Raw genomic sequence first — 27979 nt, forward strand, 5'->3', positions numbered from 1 at the left:
CCCCCATTGTGTTTAGCTTGTTAGTGGGCATGGAGGAGGGAGTGGGCTGTCATTTACCACATATACACCCACATGGGTGGCTCAGATGTGATAGGGAGGAAATGCTCAGCATAGAAACTCACTGAAAACTGAACATGTGCAGAGTTGCCCCCACAGGTGCAAAACCCTTAGCTGAATTGGGGACATGAACATAAGATGGAGATCGAGAGCAGCAGGATCAACCAGGTTTTTTGCAGAATACAGAAAATGAATCTCAGTGATTCAGTAAAAATGAACAGTATGTAATACACTTTTTATTGATACTTTTTATGATGTGGGTTTAATGACACTTTAAATTTAAATATAAGTTGACAACACTGAAGAAATGTAGGAGTACTTTAGGGACATAATAAATGAAGATATTCATCAGTGCTTTCCAGTATAATAGACAACAACTATATTATAGCCAGACCATTATTCCTTTTTATGGACACCTTACTGACTGGAAAGGCAAAAAGCAAACGTGGTACCAATTTACAAAAAAGAGCCAAGATATATACCTGGTAACTACAGATCCATAGGCGACGCTTTAAAAATTTCTACTGGTTACTAGTTTAGATTTACAGAGGGGTCTTGTGCTAGAATTATTGCTCTCGCTCTAACGATCGTTGGCAATACCTCACGTGTGGCTTGAACACCATTTGGAGGATTCGCTTTTGTGCGTGAGCACAGGACGCTTTAATTTTTTTTTTTTATTATCATTATTTAAAAAAAAAATAAAACTCTGATCATTTTTATTGCTGTCCCAAGGGATGTAAACATCCCTTGCGACAGTAATAGTCAGTGACAGGTACTCTTTATGGAGGGATCTGGGGTCTATAAGACCCCAAATCCCTCCTTTGCACTTAAAAGTATTCAAAAATCTGCGTTTTGGAATACTAGGGATTTTAAAAAATCGACGCCATTGGCAGCCGAGTAAACCGGAAGTGATGTCATGACATCACTTCTGGGTTACTAGATAGGAGACACGATCGAAGCCTTTTCCGGCTTCATTCGGGTCTTCAGCCAGCCGGCAGACGTGTCGGCTGGTCGATCGGTCCTCCCGGTGGGACGGGAGAGCCCAGGAGAGCTGTGGAAGGCGGCCAGGGGGGATGTCCCCTCACGCTCGGCTTTTAGCTGCATCGGTTGTTCTCACTAATAAGCCAACCACTGGCTCTAAAATATGGTACTGGGGTGATGCCTTGGTATAACCCCTTCAAGCCGAGAATGCAAATTTGCCATACGGTCGGCATTAAGGGGTTTAAAAAAATTTCTTCCTGGAACAGTGTATTCACTGAAAAGAAAATCAAGTTAAATTGGTACATCAGACAAACAGCAGCATGTATGCATTTCCACTTCAGCACTTAAAGCTTTTATCTGGCTTATTGCTAGAATAAAACACTTACAGGTCAGTTGTGCAATTATTACATTGTATTACATGGGGTGCTGCAAATAGTACTCACTTAGAAGTATGGTTTCAGCCTTGGACTCCCCCAGTATGGGTTCAAAGATTCTCAGCAGGGGTTTGGCCAGCTGCTGCTCCAAGTAATATTGTGTGTCAATAGGTATGTTATTTTCAAGTACATAAATAGGGTCCTGCAAAATTAAGTAATGTGGAGAGACAAGTATCATTATCTTCATCCAAGTAATGTGTTAGCTGTTAAATGTGCTTATCAGAGGAGAAAGTATTTGTCAAGTATAAATTTAAGCCTGGAATCACAAATATGCGGCCGCAATTTCAGTGTGGAAGTCCAGTTCTGTTCACTGTTTCCAGCTGGAATTCTGGTGCAAATTTTTACCTGAAATCGCACCTGAACCGGACCCAAAAATGCAGAGGACCCTTTTTAAAACCGCACAGTTGCCACCCCGCACGTGTGAACCGCCTGCATTGAAACCTGTTCACATTTACATGTTATACAAATTGGATGTGGTTAAAAACGCATCCAATTCTCATATATGGACCGAGTTATGAAAAAAAAAAAATCACAGCATGAGCATACAATAAAATGGTGCTCTTGGAACCCTTGTGTGTGTGTGTCATTGGTTGGACTTTGGTCTACCAAGCACTATAAGCAACAGAACAAGGGGTACCAAAAGATAGAGGGCTACTCCAGAGGAAGTTTATTGATTCTTATCTATACAGCAGCTACCAATACAACTGCTAGAATACATGTTTATTTTTATAGATTTTTATTGATTAGCGTGGATTAATATAACCTATAGAATAGGGGTACAACTGGTTATATAAGCTGGTGAGGAGAGCTTAAAGATGTCTAAAACAGATAGGGATATGTCACTGTTTCTGAAAATCCCTTCCTTTAAGAATCCTATTGTAATAAAGTAATACATGATACATACAGCGGGTAAAATAAGTATTGAACACGTGAACATTTTTCTAGGTAAATATATTTTTTAAAGGTGCTATTGTCATGAAATTTTCACCACATGCTGGTAATAACCCATGCAATCCATACATATAAATCAACCAAAACATATATGTTCAGAAATTAGGTTGTATGTAATAAAATGGAATGACACAGGGAAAAAGTATTGAACACATAAAAACAAAGAGGTAAAAAAAAGGCATGGAAAGCCAAGACACTAGCTGAAATATAGCATATCAGCTGGTTCAGTCTCAACTGATGGCCTATAAAAAAGTGTCTCATTACCAAGGTGTCACACAAGAAACATCTCATGGTGGGCAAAAGCACAGAGCTCTCTCAAGACCTTTGCAACATTATTGCTGCGAAATATACTTATGGCATTGGTTACAGAAGAATTTCTAAACATCTAAATGTTCCAGTAAGCACTGTTGGGACCATAATCCGGAAGTGGAAAGAACATAATTTCACCGTAAGCCGGCCATGACCAGGTGCTTCTCGCAAGATTTCTGACAGAGGAGTGAAAAGAATTATCAGAAGAGTTGTCCAAGAGCCAAGGACCACTTGTGGAGAGCTTCAGAAAGACCTGGTAGCAGGTACAATTGTTTCAAGAAAACAAAAAGTAATGCACTCAACCACCATGGCCTGTATGCACACTCACCACAAAAGACTCCATTGCTGAAGAAAAAGCATGTTGAAGCTTGTTTAAATTTTGCTGCACAACATTTAGACAAGCCTGTGAATTACTGGGAGAATATAGTCTGGTCAGATGAGACCAAAACTGAACTCTTTGGATGCCATAGCACACACCATGTTTGAAGGTCAATTGGCACTACACATCACCCCAAAAATGCCAAAACAACAGTGAAGTGGGAACATCATAGTGTGGGACATACTTTACTGGCAAACTTTATATCATTGAAGGAAGGATGAATGGAAAAATGTACCAAGACATTCTTGATAAAAATCTGCTGCCATCTACCAGGATGATGAAGATGAAACAAGGGTGGACATTTCAGCAAGACAATGATCCCAAACACAAAGCCAAGGAAACTCTCAATTGGTTTCAAAGAAAGAAAATAAAGCTGCTAGAATGACCCAGCCAATCACCTGACTTGAATCCAATAGAAAATCTATGGAAAGAACTAAAGATCAGAGTTCATAGAAGAGGCCCACTGACCCTTTAAGATTTGAAGAATGTGTGGAAGAATGGGGCAAAATCACACCCGAGCAATGCACGCAACTAGTTTGTCCATACAGGATCATCTTGAAGCTGTCATTACCAACAAAGGATTTTGTACGAAGTACTAAATACATTTCAGTTAACGTGTTTAATACTTTTCCCCTGTGTCATTCCATTTTAACACACATAACTTAATTTCTGAACTGATTTGTTTTGGTTTCTTTGTCTTTATGGATTGCATGGGTTGTTACCGACATGTGGTGAACATTTCATATCAATTGCACCTTTAGAAATATATTTTCCTAGAAAAATGGTGACATGTGCAGTACTTATTTTACCCGCTGTAATTCACATTAATCAGTTGACTGGTGCAGACTTACTCAGTTCTTTTTCTCATTCATAAATGACATAATGGGGTTGATTTACTAAAGGCAAATAGACTGTGCAATTTGCATGTGCATTCATTTTCCTCAGAGCTTACTGAATGTGGTGAAGCTCTGCTAATCTCCATCATCCAATCATGTACAAGCAAACATTCAGTGTTTTTTTTTTTTTTTCCTTGCACCCGATTGTGTATTCTTTACAAAGTGAATCTTCGCCACATTCACTAAGCTCTGGGAAAAATGAATGCATCTGCACTTACAAAGTGCACAGTTTATTTGCCTTTGGTAAATTAACCCCAATGCACCCTTGGTTGTCCGCACTCCTTAGTTTATTTCTATACCTATTTGTTTTGGACAGTTCAGATCCACCACGTTGTACAGTGTCATAGTTCAATAACCCATATCAACCAATCAAACTTCCTTTTTCATCAATCTTATTCTAAACATTTGACACTGATAGGCTGCTTTGTGTGAGCACTGTCAGCCTGCATACATAATAAAGCATGCCCATCAGTGTGAAAGGGCCCCAATTGCCATTTTCAGGGACGTAATCCTATAAAATAAATAAATGTTGCACTACAAATAAGTAAACATTACACCTATAAATATATCACATGTGTAAAAAAAAAAAAAAAAAATATATATATATCACTTAATGAAATATGTATAAGGATAATTTTCACTAAAAGGGGAGGCGCGAGCGAGCGCACCCACACCTCCTGAACCATACCAAGCCACATGCCCTCAACATGGCGGGGGTGCTTTGGGGCAGTGTGGGATTTATTTATAGCTATAATATTTATGTTCAGTTTTTGGTAGCATGGAACTTATTTATTTTAGAAAATTATTTGTATGTATCTGGGAACACATGTTGGTGTCAGTAGTTACATGTTAGCACTTTGTTTTTTGTAGTGAAATAATTTGGTGCACAGGAGGATTATTATTTGGGTTGATCATTTTCAGGGAACGCCAGCAATAGCGTCCTTCATATTTCTCTCTACAGACAAGACGTGGGCGAATATCCGCAGCAGCAACAAATAGGGAAATAAAATTTGACAGGGGTTGAAGTACCTTTCTATACTCTAGTTAAAAAAATTACATATTTGAGAATATATTATATATATATATATATATATATATATATATATATATATATATATATATATATATATATAAATCATTCTGTCCTTCTGTCCTGTTGCTGTTCCGGAGTTCTCCCCACTACCTGTATGGCAAAACATTGCAAGCAGGAGGGTAAGTGAGAGTAAATATCTCTACGCAGCCTCAAATAACGGTTTGTCAACAAGGGTTTGACAGTCAGCTGCATGTTTACCCCATGTGTTTTTGAATAGCCAGGGTTAATAATCAGGCTTGGGGTGTGTAATTTTTAATGATTTTTTTTATGTGCAAGTGCATGTTTTGTTTTAAACACATTTTATTGATTTTAATACATTTCGCTTATCTATTGTTATTCTCCTCCTTACTCCACAATGCATGGACTCCTAATACCCAACAGCACAGTTGTTGAGCATGGTACACCCAATCTTGGGATGCTTTGATGAAGACCTCTTGGAAGTCGACTGTGAATTCTTGTTTTGTAAGCCTGTAAGCCTGTCAGCCGGGACACAAATTGTCATTTTCTCGGCCACTGGCCAAGGTGCACACGTTAATTAAAATTTTCCAGTTCATCTGCCGATACTCTTAGATGCGCTCCACCTTTTTGTTTTTTAGCACATACTCCTTTGTGAGAATTTTCAGTCAGTTGCTGGAAGAGGAAACTATGTATTCATGATATTTATGCTGGATCACCAAGCCCCCCCCCCTTTATTAGTGTGGGGTGTTGGACTTTGAATTGTGATTTGGTTGAATAAATGAATGAATAGACATTTTTTCTTGTTTTTATTCATGCATATTAACTTTATCTGTAAGGAATTGTTTGAATGAAGCTCTAATGTTTGTTTGCCTGTTTAAAATGGAACTTTAATCAGAAAATTAAGTTCTGCTAGAACACTTCATGTTGGCCCCTTTTGCAGGTATAGCTATGTAAAACATAAAAAATAATGCCTATAACTGTTTAAAATCCAGTAATACACTCATCAACATCAACTGCGCATGCTGAGTTACCCTGTATTTATCATCACTGTGCCAAAAATGTAGAGGCCAATGTGCTTTGCTGCTCAGGGGCTCTGGGCTTCAGCAAAAGGGCCTCCGGCAAGAACAAACAAGAACAATGCTGGAGGCAATTTACAGCACACACCAATTTTGGTAGCATAATTTATTTATGTGGAATGTTCCTTACCAAAGAACATTATTTTTTATCAGGTCATACGTACCTGCTCTGTGCAATGGGTTTTACACAGAGCAGCCTTGAGCCTCCTCTTCTTGGGTCCCTCGCTAGCACTCCTGGCTCCTTCCCCCTGCCACTTGCTCGGGGGGCACTCATGTGGGCTCACTCCCTAGCCTGTTTTCTACTTCTATTGACAGACAGTGGGACTCAGCCCCACCCCCTCGTCACTGACAGTGATTGCTATGAACCAATGAGGAGCAAGAGAGCAGAAAGAGCCTCTGCTCTTGTGCACATCGCTGGATAAAGATTGGGCTCAGGTAAGTAGAGGGAGCTGTGGGGAACTACGTGCAGAAGGTTTTTTACCTTAATGCAGAGAATGCATTAAGGTAAATAAAAACCTTCTGCCTTTAGAACCACTTTAAATATGTTAAAAAAAAGTTAATTTCCACATGTACTTTTTTCATATGCCTGTGTGTGTACTGTATATATAATACAGACACACACAACTGGTTAAAGATCTCATCAAAGCAACTTTAGTGAATACACTTCAAAGCTTCATTTAGCTTTTAGGGGGAATTTCATACAGTCTGGCTTTAAACCAAAAGCACAATTGTTCATAACATTTATCTTTTAAAGCAACGGGAACTAACAGGGATTGTAGGATTGGCAATTTACCACTGAATAGCCTTTGTTAGAGCCCTGGGTAAAAGAAAATCTGTCATCCAGCTCACAAAATACATAATAAATACACAATTCATTTTAAAGTAGTTCCCCTCTCTTGAAACAATTGGGGAAACAGAGTACAAAGAAGTCTTGTGCCGCTCACTGACTAAGCTCAGTTAATAGAGAGATTGCAGAAGTTGGATAGGAGAAAGCAGTCCCTGGTCCCATGGTTAGAAGTGAACAACTTTCTCTGCCAGACTGGGCTCTGAATAAAAACAAAAAAAGCAGAAGTGCAACCTGTATGTGAACTCACTCACTCCCAAAGAGCACCTGAGCACTCCTCAGGTGTGACACACAAAATCACTTCTAATACGAACACAGACGCAGGTCACACCTATTCATGGATGCAGGGAGAAGCCACAAAAGAGTTTCATTATTTTTTGAACATTTAATGTCTGTACATTAAAAGATAAAACTCCATCGGAGGAATATTAGATTGCTATAATTGCTGCTTGTGATGGCTCTGGGGAAGCCGAATGCAAATTAAATGCAGCATCTGGAGTGTGGTTTATACTGCGGTGACCGTGAAAGAGGGGGTTGGGACAAGATGCTAAATGTTAGTGTCATTCACTAGCAAAATTAATTGGGGCAAAGAGCACCTGTACATTAGCGATAGTATAACAGCGTTGAACCGAAGGAAAGCAAGAAGTCAGACAGTGCTTGGTTCATCTGACAACGAAGGTTTTAGAACAGGGTTTCTCAATCAGGGACCCATGGAACCCAAGAGTTCTTATGCAGGTGGCTAGGGGTTCTTTGAGCAATTTCAGCCTCTCAGATAAGTTGCCACTGACACCAATGATCTTTTTAGCTATCTGTATCCCAATGACCACAGGTGTAAGGAGCATTTTTCTCACTGACCATCACACTAATGTACCATGAGTTGTAGTAACAGTAATTTTTAGCAGGGGATCCCAGAGATCGTGAAGTTATTTCAAGGGTTCCTCTGTGTTGAAAAGGTTGAGAAAGGCTATTTTAGCGTATTCTGCAGTGTCATCAATGAAAGGAACCTTTGAAGTTTGAAATATGAGGCAGCACACTGACTTTGTGGTTGGTTAGCACTCCATTAATTCTTGATTCGAATCCCAGAACACTACTTGCATGAAGTTTGCATGTTTTTCCTATGCTTGGTGGGTTTCCTCTGGGTACTCCAGTTTCCCCCCCATACTCCACCTGTAAGGAATGCTTACTTTACTCCTCAAGTTATGGGCAGCCAGAGTTCTTCCCCACTCCTGTTCATTAATGTGGTCAGGCCCTTAACTTCAGCAAGTGACAAGATAAAAGAAGGGGCTTTATAAGACTGGTCATATATACCAACACAGGCAGGAAGAAAGCCTGAAGGTTTGTGGAATAAAGCAAGTATTTCTCTTTGTTATTTCTCCCGAAACAAAAGCTTGGTATACACGCTCTGTTTTTTTTTTTTTCATTCAACCAGTGAAACTGAGAAATCCCTGCATCAACACAATGATGTGTGATGCAGGGATCTCTCTCTGTGAGCTATTGTATTATGACAGCAGCTGCATCCAATCAGAATAGCATAAGTCCAGCACAGGGGATTCGTCTAGCTGTGCTTTTAGCATGGATGGAGACAACTATTCTAAAAATACAACAGTGTATGAACTGCTTTAGCTTGCTCTAAAAATATCAGTGCACAAAGTTGTCCCATACTGAGAAATACTTGCACTCAAATAAAAGAATCAAAAACGAATGAACTACCTCTGTATCATAGGTTCGCAACTCATTCTAATAGCACTTTCTGGAGATTTGTTCCAGGTCAAAGTACTGTAGCAGATCTGTATGCTAGCCAGTCAACCAGTATTTTCAGAATATGATTATTAATGGCAACTGGCAATGGTTGTGGACCCAAAACCGATTTCCTTTAAGCAACAAGCTCTGGGTCATGCCCAGCCAATCTGTACAGCTTTGTAGAGAAGAAACATCAAGGAGTTGGAGCAGTGTACTGACTGCTCTACCTAAACTTTGAGATCTCCAGAGAGCTTTCATTTTGGCAGTTCAAGTTCTTCTTTTACAGTTCCTGTCTGCAAGGCCTTTTGGCTTTGTATAAGCATTAAAAACCCTAGAGTAGTGAAAAGATGGCAAAAGCTTGTGTGCCATTTACGTAATACAAGGACAAAAACAAGGACAAAACTGTGAACAAGGCATAAAAGGTCTCCTGTATATAGGTGTCCATTCTGATCTTTGAAAATATCAAGGCTAATTTTTAAACAATATTGGAAAACTAATATACTGGCTTTCAGTCATGGAACATAAAGGAGTTACAGAATGCAGACCATTCTACCTGCCGCCCTCCCCAAAGTATAAGGCTTGATGGAAATGCCAACTCTTAAACTAGTCTCCACAACACACTAGAGTGCTATATAGTGTTCAAAGAAAACCCCATTGGCTGATGAAGAAATGGCCAACTCACCTCAGATTTCATATAGGCAGCCGCACCCTTTGCAGCTCCAATGATAACATAAGGCACTCTGTCTCCCAAGTTTGGAGCACTCCCAGGGTCTCTCTTTTTCATTCTGTTCAAAGAAAATTATAGAAAGTTATGAAGAAATAAAGAATTCAGATCAGAATTGCTAGCCTTAATTTGAACTGAAAAAGAACAAAGGTTGGTCAAGTTATAAGGAAGATTTAGTAATGCCTCTAATAGTGTTTAGCAGCATTCATATTCTTATAGTTCTAATATTTGTTAAGTGGCACCAAAAAATCTGTTTGCAATCTGCATTTGGCAGTCATCACACATAAGAACATATATTACATATCTAATATGAAAACTGACCAATTGTTAATTAGAAAAACTAGGCCTATGGTGTACAATCTCACATTAGTAAAATCTCCCAAAAAGTTACAACTTGAACAAGTTGCTGCACAGCATTTAAAAATGTAATTATAATCTGGCTCTATGCAATAGTGGCATATAAAGTGCCTTGCAAAGGTATCCCCCCCCCCCCACCCCCACTTGGCATTTTTTGTTTTGTTGCCTCACAACCTGGAATTAACATGGATTGTTTGAGGATTTGCATAATTTAATTTACAGAACATGCCCACAACTCTGAAGATGTGTTTTTTTTTTTTTATTGTGAAGCTAACAACAAATACCACAAAATAACAGATAAAGTCAATGTGCATAACTATTCACCCCCCTAAAGTCAATACTTTGTAGAGCCACCTTTTGTGGCTATCACAGCTCTAAGTCGCTTCGGATAAGTCTCTATGAGCTTGCCACATATTACCACTGGGATTTTTGCCCATTCCTCCTTGCAAAACTGCTCCAGCTCCTTCAAGTTGGATGGTTTGCGCTTGTGAACAGCAATCCAAGTCTGACCACAGATTTTTTTTTTTTATTGGATTGAGGTCTGGGCTTTGACTAGGCCATTCCAACACATTTACATGTTTCCCCTTAAACCACTCAAGTGTTGCTTTAGCAGTGTGTTTGGGGTCATTGTCCTGCTGGAAGGTGAACCTCCATCCAATCCTCAAATCACACACAGAGTGGTACAGGTTTTGCTCAAGAATATCCCTGTATTTAGCACCATCCATCTTTCCCTCAACTCTGACCAGTTTCCCAGACCCGACTGCTGAAAAACACCCCCACAGCATGATTCTGCTGCCACCACCATGTTTCACTGTGGGGATGGTGTTCCTTGGGTGATGTGATGTGTTGGATTTGCGCCAGACATAGCGTTTTCTTTGATGGCCAAAAGGTTCAATCCTAGTCTTGTCGGACCACAGCACCTTCCTCCATACATTTTGGAAGTCTCCCACATGCCTTTTCGCAAACTCAAAACATGCCATTTCGTTTTTTGTTGAAAGTAATGGCTTTCTTCTGGCCACTCTGCCATTAAGCCCAACTCTATGGAGCGTACGGCTTATTGTTGTCCTATGTACAGATACTCCAGTCTCTGCTGTGGAACTCTGCAGCTCCTCCAGGGTTACCTTAGGTCTCTGTGCTGCCCCTCTGATTAATGCCCTCCTTGCCGGGTCCGTGAGTTTTGATGTGCAGCCGTCTCTTGGCAGATTTGCTGTTGTGCCATGTTCTTTCCATTTGGTTATGATAGCTTTGATGGTGCTCCTAGGGATCATCAAATATTGGGTATTTTTTTTATAACCGAACCCTGACTTGTACTTCTCAACAACATTGTCCCTTACTTGTTTGGAGAGTTCCTTGGTCTTCATGGCAGTGTTTAGTTAGTGGTGCCTCTTGCTTAAGTGTTGCAGGCTCTGGTGCCTTTCAAAAAGGTGTGTATATGTAATGACAGATCATGCGACACTTGGATTGCACACAGGTGGACATCATTTCACTAATTATGTGACTTCTGAAGGTAATTGGTTGCACTAGAGCTTTTTATGGGCTTCATAACAAAGGGGGGGAATACATACGCACACGCCAATTATCAGTTTTTTCTTCTGAAAAATACTTTAATGTATATATTTTTCTAATTTTACGTCACCAACTTAGACTACTGTGTTCTATTCCATCACATATAATTCAGATTAAAAAAAACATTGAACTAAAGGCTGTAATGTAACAAAATAGGTAAAAAGCAGGGGGGGGGGGGGGGGGTGAATACTTTTGCAAGGCACTGTACCTACATATCAGTTTTCTAATTTACCAAACTCCAGACTATATTGCATAGAAAGTACAACCAACTTAAATTTACGTTTTTAGGACTTCTCTCCCCATGGGATTTATCTTTCAATAAATCCTCCCTGCATTCTTGACACTTGATATGATTTCCTACCTGAATTCTATAAACGCCTCTCTCATAGTCTTTTTTCCACTTCTGTGGCTTTCTTCTCAGATCATGCATTTGAGCACATGCATCTAGCCTTACAAAATGGGCCTTTGGATATGGACTTGATATGGTTAGGATGGCAACTGCTAGTGTGTAGAAGGAAATTCCTAGATGAAACAGATTGCACTCCTCTGTTGTTTAAATGTAAAGCAAAGATTTTATTCATTTAAATTCATAAAGGAAAAAAGAAAAATCATATGGCTCTCTCTGGAACCTAAAGGGGTTACTATCTCCAAAAAGGTGTGGCGTTCCTCCATCCCATGTATACATTTTGGGAGTGTGGCTAATTTCTTTTTCCTTTCATGGCGGCTGCTGTTGCTGACCACCTCTTCTTAAAATATAAGCTCTCCTACACACAAGGCCACAACACACCTTTGCAATGCAGTACGTCGAGATAACATGCCTATTGCGGTGCCACTCATGTTGCACGTGTTGCTGCACAACACAATGCATGGTAACACACTACTACATGCTGTGGTGTGTTGGGATGGGGAAAGTCTGTTCTTGTGCAATGGCAGCCTATTCAAAATGAAAGTCTAATGTAATGCAGACTAAAGTGGTGTTCCAGCCTGGGGAAACATTTTTTAAACTTTTAATATAAGGACACTTACCTGCCCAGGGAACCCACAATGTCGGCCCCCTAGCGGATTTTAAGATCGGATCTCGGGTGCTGCTGCCGCCACCATTCGTTGTACAGGGAGCTGGCAGTCAGCCGGTTCCCTACTGTGCATGCATGTAGCGCGCTGCGCTTTCTAACAGGCCCGGCGGCGGAGGGACGGCACCACAGCCCTGTCTCCCAGAAGTGGGGCCGGGTACCTGAAAAAAAAAAAAAAGGACACTTACCTGCCCAGGGAGCCCACGATGTCGGCCCCCAGCGGATTTTCAGATTGGGTCTCGGGTGCTGCTGCTGCCGCCGCCGCCATTTGTGGTAAAGGAAACTGGCAGTTAAGCCTGTCGGCTTCACAGCTGGTTCCCTACTGTGCATGCGTGAAGCGCGCTTCGCTTTCTAACAGGCCCGGCGGCGGAGGGACGGCACCACAGCGCTGTCTCCTGGAAGTGGGGCTGGGTACCTGTAGAAACAGGACACTTACCTGCCCAAGGAGCCTACGATGTCGACCCCCCAGCGGAATTTCAGATCGGGTCTCGGGTGCTGCTGCCGCCACCAATCGTGGTAAAGGAAACTTACAGTGAAGTCTATCGGCTTCACAGCTGGTCCCCTACTGTGCATGCGTGAAGCGCTCTGGGCTTTCTAACAGGCCAGCGGTGGAGGAAGGGACGGCATCACATCGCTGTCTCCCGGAAGTGGGGCCGGGTACCTGTAAAAACAGGTACCCCCCGAAAGTTGCCAAATGTGGCACCGGGGGGAAAGGGGGGAGCAGATCAGTGGAGCTTCCACTATTGGGTGGAACTCCACTTTAACGTGTGACACAATGAGGTGGGTTTACTAAAGGCAAACAGCCTGCAATTCGCAAGTGCAGATGCACTTATTTTCATAGCTTAGTGAATGTGATAAAGCTCTGCTGATTTCCATCATGAATCATGAGCAAGCAAAAAAAAAATTTATTTTTTTTTTTTTTTAAACCTTGCACCTGACTGGGATATCTTTAGAAATTACAGCTTTGCCACAGTACATTTATTAAGGAAACATAGTGTAACTGCACTTGCAAAGTGTTGCAAAGTGTACAGTCTATTTGCTTTTAGTAAAACAACCCAAATGTGCTGTAATGCAAACCACAAAACATCAAAGTGTGAAAGGGCCCTCTCTGACTTCCTTGATCTGTATAACATATTTTAGGTCAATAATAAAAGCAGCGAAACAATACAGTCAAGCATAACAGCAAGGCATACTAGCATTATCATGGGGGTAGCTTAGGCGTAAATTAAACAGGAGAGCACTAACTCAAAACCAAAATATGTTTAGGCAACCTAGTCCCTACATAGAGTTCCAAGCAAACATTGCCAGTCTCTGATAACAGTAGTTTTCAGTCACTGCTGTTAGTACACCATGAGACAAGTCAAACAGTATTTAAAGCAGGCTTGCAAAGACTGGAGAAGGTCTAGAAGCATGACATCACTATGTCATGAAAAGGGTTAGCACCACACCAGCTCTTACTTCTAAAAGATAAAACAGATCTGTATACAAATGCCCAGGGGAGCCCAACAACACAGTCAAAGGAGCACACAGTATCGTGGGTCAGCCCTCCACCCACACAGAACAAAGCAGGTGGGTGGGGAAAGGAAAGGTGTTCAAGGTACTTGCCATACCACAGAAGAGATGGGGGGAAAATAATGGGGGTAAGAACACCTGGTCAGCACGGTCGGAGGACTCTGCTCAGTAATGTGTGACGATTACATCATGCAGGAAGAACAAGATACATCCTTCAGATCTGAAGGAGGACCGTTTAACTGCATGAGGCACCAACAGTTTGACACTAGTAATACTTGAACTTTATGCAACACCAGTATGTTTAACATTAAAACAACAAAATATGTAAATCATCTTCTGGCCATTACATGTGTTGCAATACAACTGCACACAGTTTTACATGCAGAAAAATCAGTCACCTTTTTATAGTGCATCTTTACTGACATGATGGTAATCACTATCATCAGAGAAGGAACTGACCATTCACAAAATCTACTATTCTGATATTAATAAAGTAGCAGATGGCTGGGTGTCAGTTGACATCACTTAGCCCCGGTTCACAATGAGGCAGCGCGACTTGCATCGCGACTGCCTCAGGCGACCTGGACACGACAGGGGCAGCGACTTGCAAAACGACTTCTATATAGAAGTCTATGCAAGTCGCCTCAAGTCGCCCCCAAAGTAGTACAGGAACCTTTTTCTAAGTCCAAGAACGATTCCATTGTACAGAACGGGACGCTACTTGTCAGACGGCTAAGTCGCCTGACAAGTCGTCCTAGTGTGAACCGACCCTTACCATTCTGACTGATCTCTTTCAACAGGGGCATCAGAATTATGAGGTCCTATGCTGCCAGTATTCAGAGTCAAAACAAACGTATTTGCAGTGCTTTGAAAAAGTATTCATACCCCTTGAAATTTTCCACATTTTGTCACGTTACAACCAAAAATGTAAATGTATTTTATTGGGATTTTATGTGATAGACACAGGAATATGCTTTCACCTCTGCTCTGAGAGGCGTCATAAGAAATCAAACAGTCTCTTGACAAGCTTCCAGTGGAGTGTAAGCAAACCCTTAGGCTCCAGAAACCCCATCTCAAGCTCCAGGAACTGCTCTAGAAACCGCTAGGCCAGCTCAGCTACAATAGAAATATATGACTTTTTCTTAAAACATTTAAATTTGTCTAGATGCTTCAGCAGCACCTTTGGCACTCACTGTTTGGTAGCAAAGTCTTTTCATAAGGTTTTTGACTTAACTACAGGCTTACAATTATTATAATGAAAATATGGAAGCTGCCATTTGCTCACCTACTTTGCCAGCTGTCTGGCCCTCTGGCCTCGGTATTGTCAAAGTAACTGTCCTGGAAAAAGTATGCAGGTCAGGAAGGTCAGAATTCCTTATCTGCTTACTTGTTCTGGAAGTGACCTAAACTATTGAAGAGATGGTCAACACGACAGCTAGGCAACTAACATTTATAGAAAGAGATATTACCAATAGCCTCCAGATTTCTCAGAAAAAAAAAAGTTTGTTTTTTTTAAAGGAAAAAAGAGCTTCAACCTTCTTCACCAAGCTTAGGAGCCTCCCTACTGATCATTTAATTGTTGGGCATGCCCTAACAGTCAAATATTAAGATATAAGCTGTCCATTGAAATGTGGTCGGTTCTTGGGAACTGCCTGAATTTTGGGATATCTATGGCTGTTACTGTTCCAAGCCAGTTCTCTCGAACTGGCTTGTTGGAAAATTTTCCTGCAGCCGATTTAATCTGCCCATAAATGGATTTAAATTCGGCCAGTTCAGCAGGGACTGTCTGAATTTCGATCCATCTATGGCTGTTCCCATTCCGGAGAATTTGATCTAATTATTATTATTATAATACAGGATTTATATAGCGTCAACAGTTTGCGCAGCACAATATAAAGGGAGACAGTACAATTACAACACAGTTCAATGCAGAAGGAATTGGAGGGTTCTGCTTGTGGTCCTTACAATCTAAAGGGGGGGGGGGGGGCAGCTAGTACAAAAAGTAATAGCTGTGGGGGCTGATCTGATGGAGGTGGCTGAAGTAGAGTTTTTACGTGGAGGCAGGGTAGGCTTCCCTGAATAAATTAATTTTCAAGGATCGCCTAAAGGGGGACAGGGTAGGAGCTAACCAGATACACTGGGGTAGGGAGTTCCAGACGATGTGGGAGAGGTTTTGGAGAAGTCCTGGAGGCAAGCATGAGAGGAGGTAACAATGGAGCTAGAGATCAAGATGTCTTGGGAGGAGCAGGGCGCTAATGAGCAACCTCTCTCAAACTGGCTTGTTGGGAAATGTTCCTTCAATCAGCACTGCAGCCCATTTAAGCTGGCCATAGATGAACTGAAATCTGTCCGGTTTAGCAGAGACTGTCTAAATTTCCATCTATCTATGGCTCGTCCAGTACTAGAGAAGTCGATCTGTCAATATTACAATTAGATTGCAAACACGTTTTTACCAATGTCTACCTGACTTGAGGGCCTGCCTAATTTAACAATTAATTTAGTATGTAATTAATGAGGTTAACGCTTACACAATGTATTTTTAAGAGATTGACAGTGACTTGGTTTGTTTTAACTAACATACTTACATTTTAATAGTGGAATTTATAGCTTACAGACGCAGAATTAAAATATTCATGCTCTGCATCACTTGCACTTTTTCTGGCACAATGCAAAACGGACCACCTGGCCCCACACAGTAATAAAATAAGTAAAACAGAGATAAGAAGTCTCTACCACCCACTCTGAGATGGCAAAAAAAAAACAACGGCATCGGTTACTTTCATACCTTGTGGTCACCAGTACACTGAGCTACCCAAGGGGAAAATATCTATTTATAAAGGCTGAATTTAGTTGTGCTTACATTGTCAAAAACACATACCAGCAGCAAAATACTGTGTGTGTACTTGCACAATGGAATGTTCCATAAAAAACATTTTTTTTTTTATATCCCTAAGAGGGGAAGAAAGTAAGCTTCTGAATGACTGCAGGGCTGGAGAAATCCTACAAAACAAAAAAAACAATGCACTTGAAATGAACTTGCTAGTAGTGTAAAAATTTTAATTTGCTCCAAAGAGCACGCCCTCCAACAAAGGCATCGAGTCTAGCTATAAGAAAGTGACACCACAACGTGCAGCCATTCTATGAGTATACAAAGCAGCAGAGACCATTGCTCTGTCACACTATCAGATTTTCTGCTGATTTTTGTCTTCAGATTTACCAAAACCATGTAGTGCAAGGGCCTGCCTGATTGCATACAAATTATATGGTTTTGGTAAATCTGAAGGAAAAAAATCAGCAGAAAATCTGATAATGTGTATGGGGCTTCACACAGTGGGTCCAGTGCTGCCTTCACCAAGGCTTTTCAGCTTCTGCTTCACACAAAACGCTTGGAATGCATTCCACATCGGGACTCTGTATATACTCCAGTTGGATACAGGCTGCTTCTTTGTCAGTGTGCTATTTTTTTAGCCCAATGAATTTGCTCAGCGCTTTTAACACCGCTCCCGCTCCCTCGTCTGCCTTTCTTTTTGCATCAGTCTGATCACCCTGGATCTGTGCGAGGAGCTGGAGGATCAGTCCCTTCCTTCATTTTAGACTTTACAAGCTGATGGAGATTTTTTCCCTATTTCTGCCCTTATTATCATCACGCAAGTGTTTGATATGCATTATTGTTTTTTTTTTAAACCTCTAACTTGTCTACCCTATACATTTAGCTTCTCAACATCTTGCAGGTTACTTTTTCCCCTACACAGTGATTGCTAGATGACGACTAAAACAGACTGGGTTTATGTTAATCAACCCCACATAGGAATCATAACTATGGAAAGTGCTTTATAACTGCAGCTGAATAGAGCACAGACAATCATGAAACAATGGAAACAAAATGGTATTACCTATGGCTTAAAAAAAAAAAAGAAAAAAAACAAAAAGCAGTGGAACACAAGTCAACACTGCTAAAATAAAGTTATCCTTTTCACTGCCAAGAACTGGAAATCACACAAGGATTTCTCAATGAAGTGACAGGCTTGCATTCTAAGAACCACAGGGTTCTCAAAGGAAAAAATGCTGAGTACTTAAGTAACCAGAGAATTGGGCAACAAGTGACCGGCATTTAGTGAGTTAAAGGAAGTCCATGCAATTTTTATCTCACACTCTGTAATGTTTCCACACTCTCCTCCACACACCTCCTCCTTCCACAACAGACAGTTACAGACACAGCAGCTGCAATGGGCGCTACAATCTATTTCTGGTTTTCCCCTCAGTCACAGATCAGTGGGCACAGGCAGTGCTGCAAGCAGCCCAGATTTTTTTTTTTTTTTTTGGGGGGTTGGTTGTGCAGTGGATGATAGCGGTTTTTTCAAGAGAGTTTGTCTACTGTCAGACTACAATAGCATAGGGAAATATACACCAGCAACATTCATTTGTTAACTGAAAAGTGATTTTTTTTAATTAAAAAAATAAATCGAAAACACCATTTTACATTATTCTTAAATACTACAGACATTACAATAAAACTGTCTTTATCTTAAAATGGTTCAGTACTTAAATTTTCATCCTCGCTAGTATAAATAAAGATCAGAAAGATTAGTGTCTGTTTATGCACTGCCTGGCAAAGGGGCATGAGTGAATAATTTTCAAGCAGACACGCCAGTCAGCAGCTTTATTTATTTATTTCAGGTACTTATACAGCGCCGTCAATTCAATTTACGCAGCGCTTTACATATACATTGTACATTCACATCAGTCCCTGCCCTCAAGGAGTTACAACCTAAGGTTCCTAACTCACATTCATACATACTAGGGACAATTTAGACAGGATCCAATTAACCTACCAGCATGTCTTTGGAGTGTGGGAAGAAACCGGAGTACCCGGAGGAAACCCACGCAGGCACAGGGAGAACATGAAAACTCCAGGCAGATGGTGTCGTGGTTGGGATTCGAACCAGTGACCCTTTTTGCTGCTAGGTGAAAGTGCTACCCACTACACCACTTTGCCTAAACACCTATTTGCTCCTCATACATACAGAGGTACAGTAAAAACAAATCCTGAACTTATGTTGACCTTTTAAAGTTGCTATCACTGCTTCAAAATGCAGTTCCTGGACAGGATGGCCTGCCATCTAAAATTTACCAAAATTATCAGAAAATTTTTCCTGAACTTCTGTACGCCTTTTGTGAGGGAGCAGATGCAAGAGAAATTTCTCCCTCTATAAATGAGATGGTGGTTATCCCCAAGCTGTGTAAGGATCCTGTGTATACAGATTCCTACAGACCATCTTCTCTTCTCACCACTGATATAAAGGCATAGGCAGCGTTCTAATCAATTGGTTCCCGAAAGTTAATTACCAAACGTATTCATCCCAAGCAATTTGAATTGATACCAGATTCCCAGTCATCAACATTAGACAATTATATATGAATCTTCAGATCCTTTCCAATGTAGAAGGTAATAGAACTGTCCTTTCTCTCAATGCTGTCACAGCTTTTGACAGTGTTGAACGGACCTACCTGCGGAATGCACTGGAGAGATTTGACTAGGGCCCTAGATGTATATAGGATGATTAATACTTCTCTATTCCTCCCTAAAAGCCAGGCTACCTATTTAGCCATCATACACATGGACGTTTTTACAGCTTTTGAGATTTTTTTGCAGCTTTTTGCACGCCACTCCATGTTATTTCATGGCCTTATACACACCATGGCATTTTTGAGCTGTAAAAGGCATTGGTGTTTTTAAGCTCAAAAAAAAAAAAAAAAAAAAAAAAAAAAAAAAAAAAAAACCAGGACCAGCGTGTTCTGAGGCTCCAGCACTAGAGCTGTAAAAACGCCAGATGCCGGTAAAAGGTGTTAACCACTTGCCGACTGCCGCACGCCGATGTACGTCCAAAGTTTGGCGGCGGATATAGTTGCTATGGCAGCAGCTAGCTGGCATAACCCCGGTAGCCCCGTTTTTGTGCGGCGGGCGGCTTTCAGATAAAAGTGGTCTCTGCGGCGGATTCGCCGCAAGATCATTTTTATCGGTGGTGGGAGAGGGCCCCCCCTCCCGCTGCGATCCGGTGCCCTCCGCCGGTTACCGGAGCCGTCGGTAGCGGCGGAGACGATTGCGTCTGTCTCCCTGCTGTGCCTGGAGATGAGTGAGGCTAAGATGGTGCCCACTTGTCTCCATGACACTGCTGGGCGGAAGCGAATCAAAACGTCACTTCCGCCCATACGTCTTAAAAGGCACATTTTTTCAATGTCTTTTTTTAAATGATCTTTTTTTTTTTTTTTTAATCGCATTTTAGTGTAAATATGAGATCTGAGGTCTTTTTGACCCCAGATCTCATCTTTAAGAGGTCCTGTCATGCTTTTTTCTATTACATTCCTTGTAATAGGAATAAAAGTGACACAATTTTTTTTTTTTTTTTTAAACAGTGCAAAAATAAATAAAATCATGTAAAATAAATAAAAATATTTGGGAGTTCTAAGTAATTTTCTAGCAAAAAAAACTGTTTTAAACATGTAAACACCTAAATTCCAAAACTGAGGCTTCCAAAAGGCTGGTCCTTAAGTGGTTAAATGCGATTTAACGAGGCTTAACGCTGTATACAGAACGTTCAGCCTTGTCCGACGTTTCTCTGCCCTATTCAAACTAAATGGTTCCCTATGGGAGCCCATTGATTTGAATAGAAGTCGCACCAGAAGTCGGATCAAGATGATCCGACTTGCGGTGCGACTTGTGTGCTGAGAATCTTCTAGTTCTTTTGCCGGGATGTTGACTTGACGCGATCTCACGGTGTAAAGCTGGGTCAGCCGTGTGCCATGACTTATATTGGCATGGAGCGGGCCATCCGATGATGTCATTTGGAGGCCACGCCCCTTGTGACGTCACCGCCCGGGGCATGATGGGGTGATGGCGTCGCAGGGAGCGTGGCCTCCAAATTCTGTCATCGAGTGGCCCCGCCCAATGCCAATATAAGTCATTGCACACAGCGGACTCAGCATCACGCCGGGAGATCGCGTTGAGTCAATATCGGAAGAAGAGCAGTGGGAGAAGACCCGGCAAGAGAGCGAGAAGATCCGGCAAGAGAGCGAAAAGACCCGGCAAGAGAGCGAAAAGACCCGGCAAGAGAGCGAAAAGACCCGGCAAGAGAGCGAAAAGACCCGGCAAGAGAGCGAGAAGACCCGGCAAGAGAGCGAAAAGACCCGGCAAGAGAGCGAGAAGACCCGGCAAGAGAGCGAGAAGACCCGGCAAGAGAGCGAGAAGACCCGGCAAGAGAGCGAGAAGACCCGGCAAGAGAGCGAGAACACAGCATGGAGAGAAGAACCGAAGAGGGAGAAGACGTTGCAGAAGAGGGAGAAGAGTCAGAGCTGCCTTAATAAAATACATTAAAAACCTGTGTAGTGTTTATTTTTGACACTTTTTTTGTCAAGGTGAATGGGTAGAGGTACGATATACCCCATACTCAGTCGCCTAGGGTGGGGGGCTGGGATCTGGGGGGGGGCCTGGTTAAAAACCTGTGTAGTGTGTTTATTTTTGACACTTTTTTTGTAAAGGTGAATGGGTATACCCCATATTCGCCTATGGTGGGGGGCCCTGGTTAAAGGGGGCTTCTAGATTCCGATAAGCCTCCGCCCGCAGACCCCGACAACCACCGGCAAGAGTTTCAGGAAGAGGCCCTTGTCCTCATCAACATGGGGACAAGGTACTTTGGGGTGGGGGGGCACTCGCTCATCCCACCCCTTTCCTAACCTGCCAGGTCTGCGTGCTCAGATAAGGGTCTGATATGGATCTTGGGGGGACCCCCACGCCATTTTTTGGCGTAGGGGGTTCCACTTAAGATCCATACCAGACCAATGGGTCTGGTATCGTCTTGGGGGGGAACCTCATGCAAAAATTTTTACATTTTGGCAGGGTTACCCTTCAAGATTCTCAGCACACAAGTCGCACCACAAGTCGGATCATCTTAAACCGACTTCTGGTGCGACTTCTATTCAAATCAATGGGCTCCCATAGGGAACCATTGGTTTTGACTAGAGGCAGAGAAACGCGGCTGAAAGCTAGCACGGCTAAACGTGCACCGACGCCAATGCAAAACGCGGATAAAATCTTGTCGTTCTTAACGCCGTTTTTTTCCTGGCGTCGGTACTAGCTTTACAGCGTGTTTTTTAAAACATCCGTGTGTATGAGGCCTAACCGTTCCGTCAGAAATTCACATTGGGCAGAGGAGCTCAGCATGGATGTCTCCTGTCACACTGCTCTTTGCCATGGCAACATAACCATTAGGCTGAAGCAATTATGGAGACTCCAGAAAAGAAAAAGTGAAAAAAGTTGCTATCTATGCCATCTACAATATATTAATTTTCTGAGAGATATGGGAAATTCTTTAAAGCGCTTTATACAAATTTTTGTTTTTTTTTACATGGGACCCCTGCAGGTATATGTCAGAAAAAGTGTTAGTATGCACCACATACTAGCACATTATGACAAACTTCAGCCCTTCAGCGCTGCATTGTCAGTACTCAGGTGCTCCCATCTTCTCCCGATCTTCCTTCTGGGTTCGCTATGTTCGGATACTTGAATAGGCTGGCCACGATAACGTCACTCCCAATCATGTGCCTGGGAGTCACTTCATCATGGCAAAGAACACGTGCCATGAATGTACTCTGAGCTGAGCACACGCGTCTCAGACTACATTACCACTGACAGGTCAGGAGAGGCATTTATGACAGGAAAGACCACTTGGAGTATTGGGAATAAGACAATTACTCAGTCAGGCAACATGTTACCCATATGAATTTTTTGTCCCTTTATTTCCACACAAATAGAGCTTTTTGTTGGTGGTATTTGATCACCACTGGGTTTTTTATTTTTTGCGCTATAAATGAAAAAAGACTAACAAATTTGTAAAAAAAAAATTGGTTAAAAATTTAGCTAATTCGTCATTTTTCTTCATAAATTTTGGCCAAAATTTATACTGCCACATATCTTTGGTAAAAATAACCAAAATCGGTGTATATTTGATCTGTGTGAAAGTTATAGAGTCTACAAGCTATGGCGCCAATCACTGAAAATTGTTCTCACCTGATGTACCGACGGCCCCACACACAGCCAGGAAAGTACAAATACACCCCAAATGACCCCTTTTTGGAAAGTAGACAATCCAAGGTATTTAGTAAGAGGCATTGTGAGTTTTTTGAAGTTGTAATTTTTTCCCACAATTCTTTGCAACATGAAGATTTTTTTTTTCTTTTTTCCACAGAATTGTCATATTAACAGGTTATTTCTCTCACACAGCATATGCATACCACAAATTATACACCAAAACACATTCTACTACTTTACACAGCCTGGCCACATACAGAGGCCCAACATGCAGGGAGCAATGTAAAGCGTTCTAGGGACATAAATTACACATTTCATTTTTTGACTACCTCTTACACTTTTGAAGGCCCTAGAGCACCAGGACAATGGAAGCGTCCACAAAATTACCCCATTTTGGAAAGTAAACACCCCAACATATATACTATAAGGCATAATGAGTCTTTTGAACATGTCGTTTTTTTTCCACAAGTTTTTGGAAAATGTGGAAAGAAAATAAACACTTTTTTTTTTTTTACAGAAAGTTGTCCATTTATAAATGGCATGTACATAGCAAAAATGACACCCTAAAATATATTCTGCTACTCCTCCTAAGTATGGTGATACCACATGTGGGAGACTTTTCCACAGCCTGGCCACAGAGGCCCAACATGCAGGGAGCACCATCAGGGACATACATTTCAAATCTAATTTGACTACCTATTACACTTTTGTGAGACACTGATGGGCACCGTAGTGGGAAGGATGCGGCATGGATGAGAACTGATGTGGCATGGCTGTGGCAAGGATGAGCACTGATGTGGCATGGGTGAGCACAGATGAGGCATGAATGAGGCATGAATGCGCATGGATGAGCACGGATGGAGCATGGATGAGCACAGATGGAGCATGGATAAACATGGATAAACATGGATGAGCACAGATGGAGCATGGATAAACATGGATGCGCACAGATGGAGCATGGGTGAGCCAGGGATAGATGGAGCACAGATAAGCCAGGCACGGATAGAGGCAGGGATGGATGGAGCACGGATAGTGGCAGGGATGGATGGAGCACGGATAGAGGCAGGGATGGATGGAGCACGGATAGAGGCAGGGATGGATGGAGCACGGATAGAGGCAGGGATGGATGGAGCACGGATAGAGGCAGCGATGGATGGAGCACGGATAGAGGCAGGGATGGATGGAGCCAGGGATGGATGGAGCACGGATATGAGCCAGGGATGGATGGAGCATGGATATGAGCCAGGGATGGATGGAGCATGGATATGAGCCAGGGATGGATGGAGCATGGATATGAGCCAGGGCTGGATGGAGCACGGATATGAGCCAGGGATGGATGAAGTATAGATGGGCACACATGGAGTATGGATAAGCCAGGGATGGATGAACAGATGTACACAGATCAGCACTGTGGGCACTCCAGAGACAGACCACAGCGCTGCTGCACCCGGCTCCCGCCACTTCTCACACACTGTACCGATCGGTGCGAGGAGAGGGGAGGAGCTGCACCGGACAAGCTCCTGTTTGTTGACAAGTGATCGCTCCGTCATTGGACCGAGCGATCACGTGGTAAAGGGCCGCTGTCATTGGTCTTTACCCCGTTCCGTGACGCGCCGGGTCCGGAGGACCCGCCGGTCATGGACATTCCCGGGTGCGCGCGATTCTGTGAGGACGACCATGGACGCCCTCCCAGAATAAGCTGACTGCGCTGTAGCCGTCTTTCAGCTATGGCCTGGTCGTCATGTGGTTAAGCACTGCACTGTGTATCTATACCTGTTTGTGCTGTGTATCAAGGCATGGGGTCGGCAGCTGATGTGCTTATTTATTTACCTGAGCGCAATTTTTATTGCTGTCTGTGCCCCCCATCAGGGTGGTTAACACTCTGTTTGTCCTGTTTACCATCCTCCCTGAAAGTGAAAGAAAAGGAAATTTTTGGTTTGTCCCCAGAAAAGAAATAGGGGGGATATCTTCTAATGGAGACATTAGCTCTGGTGACCCAGGTGACAGGGACGGTGATTTTTCTCTCACTTCCTGTATTGGCTATTGGACAGGTAGTGAAGGAAAATCTCCCCAATGGGACACAGATGACAAAAAAATTAAACCTTACAGGGGTTAGAATCCTCCTATACTCTATCCAACATGAAAAAAAAAAGTTTTGCCTTTAGTTCTAAGGCTTCATGCACAGGAGACGCGAATTGTGCTGAACGCGTTTTTAAAAGCTGAAACCGGCGTTTAGAGACGCCCGTTTTGCTGCATTTGCATGCCGCGTTTGCGTCTAAAAGTATCTGCAGAGCAGAGAATGACATTTTGCGACAACATATCCAAATTTAGGGGTCCTAGCACCAAGTGGCGCCGAGATACGAGACCCCAAAGTCGGGTTGCAAAATGTCAAGCACTTCTGCAGCAGAGAATGACATTTTCCGACCTGATTTTGGGGCCCCATATCTCTGGGCCACTTGGTGCTAGGAACCCCAAATTTGGTGTGCAAACACAGTGGAACTAGCATTACAACATATCCAAAGCTGGGGTTTCCGAGATATGGGCCTGAGATATGGGGCCCCGAAGTCGGGTCACAAAATGTCATTCTCTGCTGCAGAAAAGTGCTTGACATTTTGCAACCCGAATTTGGGGCCCCTTATCTCGGGGCCACTTGGTGCTAGGAACCCCAAATTCGGTGTGCTAACACAGTGGAGCTAACACTACAACATATCCAAATTTGGTTCCTAGCACCAAGTAGCCCCGAGATATGGGGCCCCAAAGTCAGGTCACAAAATGTCATTCTCTGCTGCAAAAAAGTGCTTGACATTTTGCGACCCGAATTTGGGGCCCCTTGGTACTAGGAACCCTAGCTTTGGATATGTTGTAGTGCTAGTTACACTGTGTTTGTACATTTGGGGTTCCTAGCACCAAGTGGCCCAGAGATATGGGGCCCCAAAGTTGGGCGCAAAATGTCATTCTCTGCTGCAGTTTACCATCATATTTCTGTGTTTTCTGGTCCAAAAAATAGGGTTCCTTTAAAAACACTTATAAACGCAAACGTGGCTAAACGCGGTACCGGAGTTTAGCCGCATTTGGCATCTGAAACGTGTAAAACTTTTGCGTCTGAACCAATTTTTTTGCTTCTGGAAAAACTAGGTTAAACGCAACTGCCTAAAAACGCCAAAAACAAGACTGTGTACATGGACACATAGGATAACATTGAATGAGTTCAGGGGCAGTTGAAAAAAGCGTCCAACTGCCTCTGAATGCACGTTTAACAGCGTCTCGTGTGCATGAGGCCTAGGTTTGTACTGTGAAAGGGACATTTTGACCTGATCTGTGTCTAGGAATAGACCTAGATTCTCCAAACAATGAGTCGGTTCCAGTAGCTAGTTCTGCAGCTTCAGGATCCATCTAAATCACTGTAGCGTCTGGACAATCTTCACATTGTCTGAAAAAGCCCTTGACAACTGCTCCTTCAACAAGATTTAATCCAAGTACTCCACAATGGGGATGCCACAAGAATGCAGCAGGTCTAGTATAGAGGCCAGTACCTTGGTGAATACTCAAAGTGCAGACAAGAAAGCCAAAGACCACAGCCAAAATAGTAGTGCAGGGGTTGGATGGGAAACCCTAGGAACTGCTGATGCGCTGGAACAGCCTTTTTCAACCAGGGTGCCTTGGCAAAATCCCTTGGTAAAATCCCTAAAAATCTATCAAAAATTGTATACGAGCCAGTATGTGGATTAAGCCTGCCTTTTAGTTACACAAAGCCATGGGTTTCATTATGCACCATTATGACTTTCTAGACACTGGCATCCTAATCACTAATGATGATATAAGTTTATAAGGAGGATTGTTGCCTCCACAGCATCCTGTTTTGACCCTCCTCTGCACCTCTCCCTCAGCACTGGGGTCACATTAGTTGAGTGAAAGAGAAATTGAAGGAGATTAGAAACATAGGAATACAAGTCAGTACCAGTGTGCAAAAAATCACCTCTAACATTTGGTACCCTACGTGTGGACATTGCTGCATTATGTAAAAATATTAGAATAGATTTTTACATTTTAGAATGGGTTGTCTGGAGACTGTCCATAATTTTAAAGGGTGCCTTAACTGAAAATAGGTTGAGGAACACTGCGTTAGAAAGCCAGGAAGTCCCTGGTAAACGTAGGCGATAACAGATTTTGTAGATTCCATGTGGAATTTTTGGACTTGAATTAACAATATTAGAGCTTTAAGATCCAGAATGGGGCAATTGCCCCCTCCTTTGGGCTTGGGAACAGTGAAAAGGTTGGGCTAAAAACCTGGAACGAACTCCAGTTTGTAGCTATGGGTGGGAGGCAAGCTCCTGTACCCAGGCATTTGAGATGCAAGCTGTCAAAATATCTGCAAAGGTTAAAGTGGGAGTCCGGCGACCAATCTTTTTTTATTTTTTATTTTTGTAGGTCATTGAGACACTTTGCTGATCCCAAAATAATACTCACAGTTTGGGTGTAATATTTCCGCCTCTGTCTGTTTTTGTACTGAAGAAAAACTTTAAAAATGTGATGCTGGCTGTTTCCATCTTGCTTGTGGGCATATGAAGCCCACAAGCATTGATTTCCTGGATGCGGTGAATGCTGTTCATTCACAGCTTGCTCACACGCATGATCATTGTTTCCCGCACTGAATCTTGAGAAGCCTGACACTAAGCTCCCAGGAGACAGTGCGGCGCCGGGGAAAGGCAATAAACACGCCTACTCCCATGGGAGGAGAGACAGGAAGTGCCACAATAAAGTACAATATAAAGGTAATTACAGCGATAAAAAAAATTTTCGTGCGGCATTTGAACATCTATGCAATTAACTGAAGGGGGTAAGATTAAGTTAAAAATTTGAGTGGAATCCCGCTTTAACAACAGTTTCTCGACTCTGGAAAGTGGGTGTGCATCATCATTTAGATGAAAGCTTCTCTGAGGATTTATC

At 42.3% G+C, this 27979-nt stretch overlaps 1 protein-coding gene across 1 annotated transcript in view; it reads right to left on the reverse strand.

Annotated features, from left to right (window-relative positions):
• POLD1 (DNA polymerase delta 1, catalytic subunit) overlaps nt 1-27979 on the reverse strand; it is a 340630-nt gene that overhangs the window by 99642 nt on the left and 213009 nt on the right. Inside the window, exons 22-23 of the mRNA XM_073602248.1 lie at nt 9401-9503; nt 1482-1614 (exon numbers count right to left, since the gene is read on the reverse strand). Coding sequence (XP_073458349.1) covers nt 1482-1614; nt 9401-9503 — 236 coding nt within the window. The remainder of the gene's footprint in view (nt 1-1481; nt 1615-9400; nt 9504-27979) is intronic.

Source organism: Aquarana catesbeiana, linkage group LG10 (assembly GCF_042186555.1).
Source record: "Aquarana catesbeiana isolate 2022-GZ linkage group LG10, ASM4218655v1, whole genome shotgun sequence".
Lineage (NCBI taxonomy): Eukaryota > Metazoa > Chordata > Amphibia > Anura > Ranidae > Aquarana > Aquarana catesbeiana.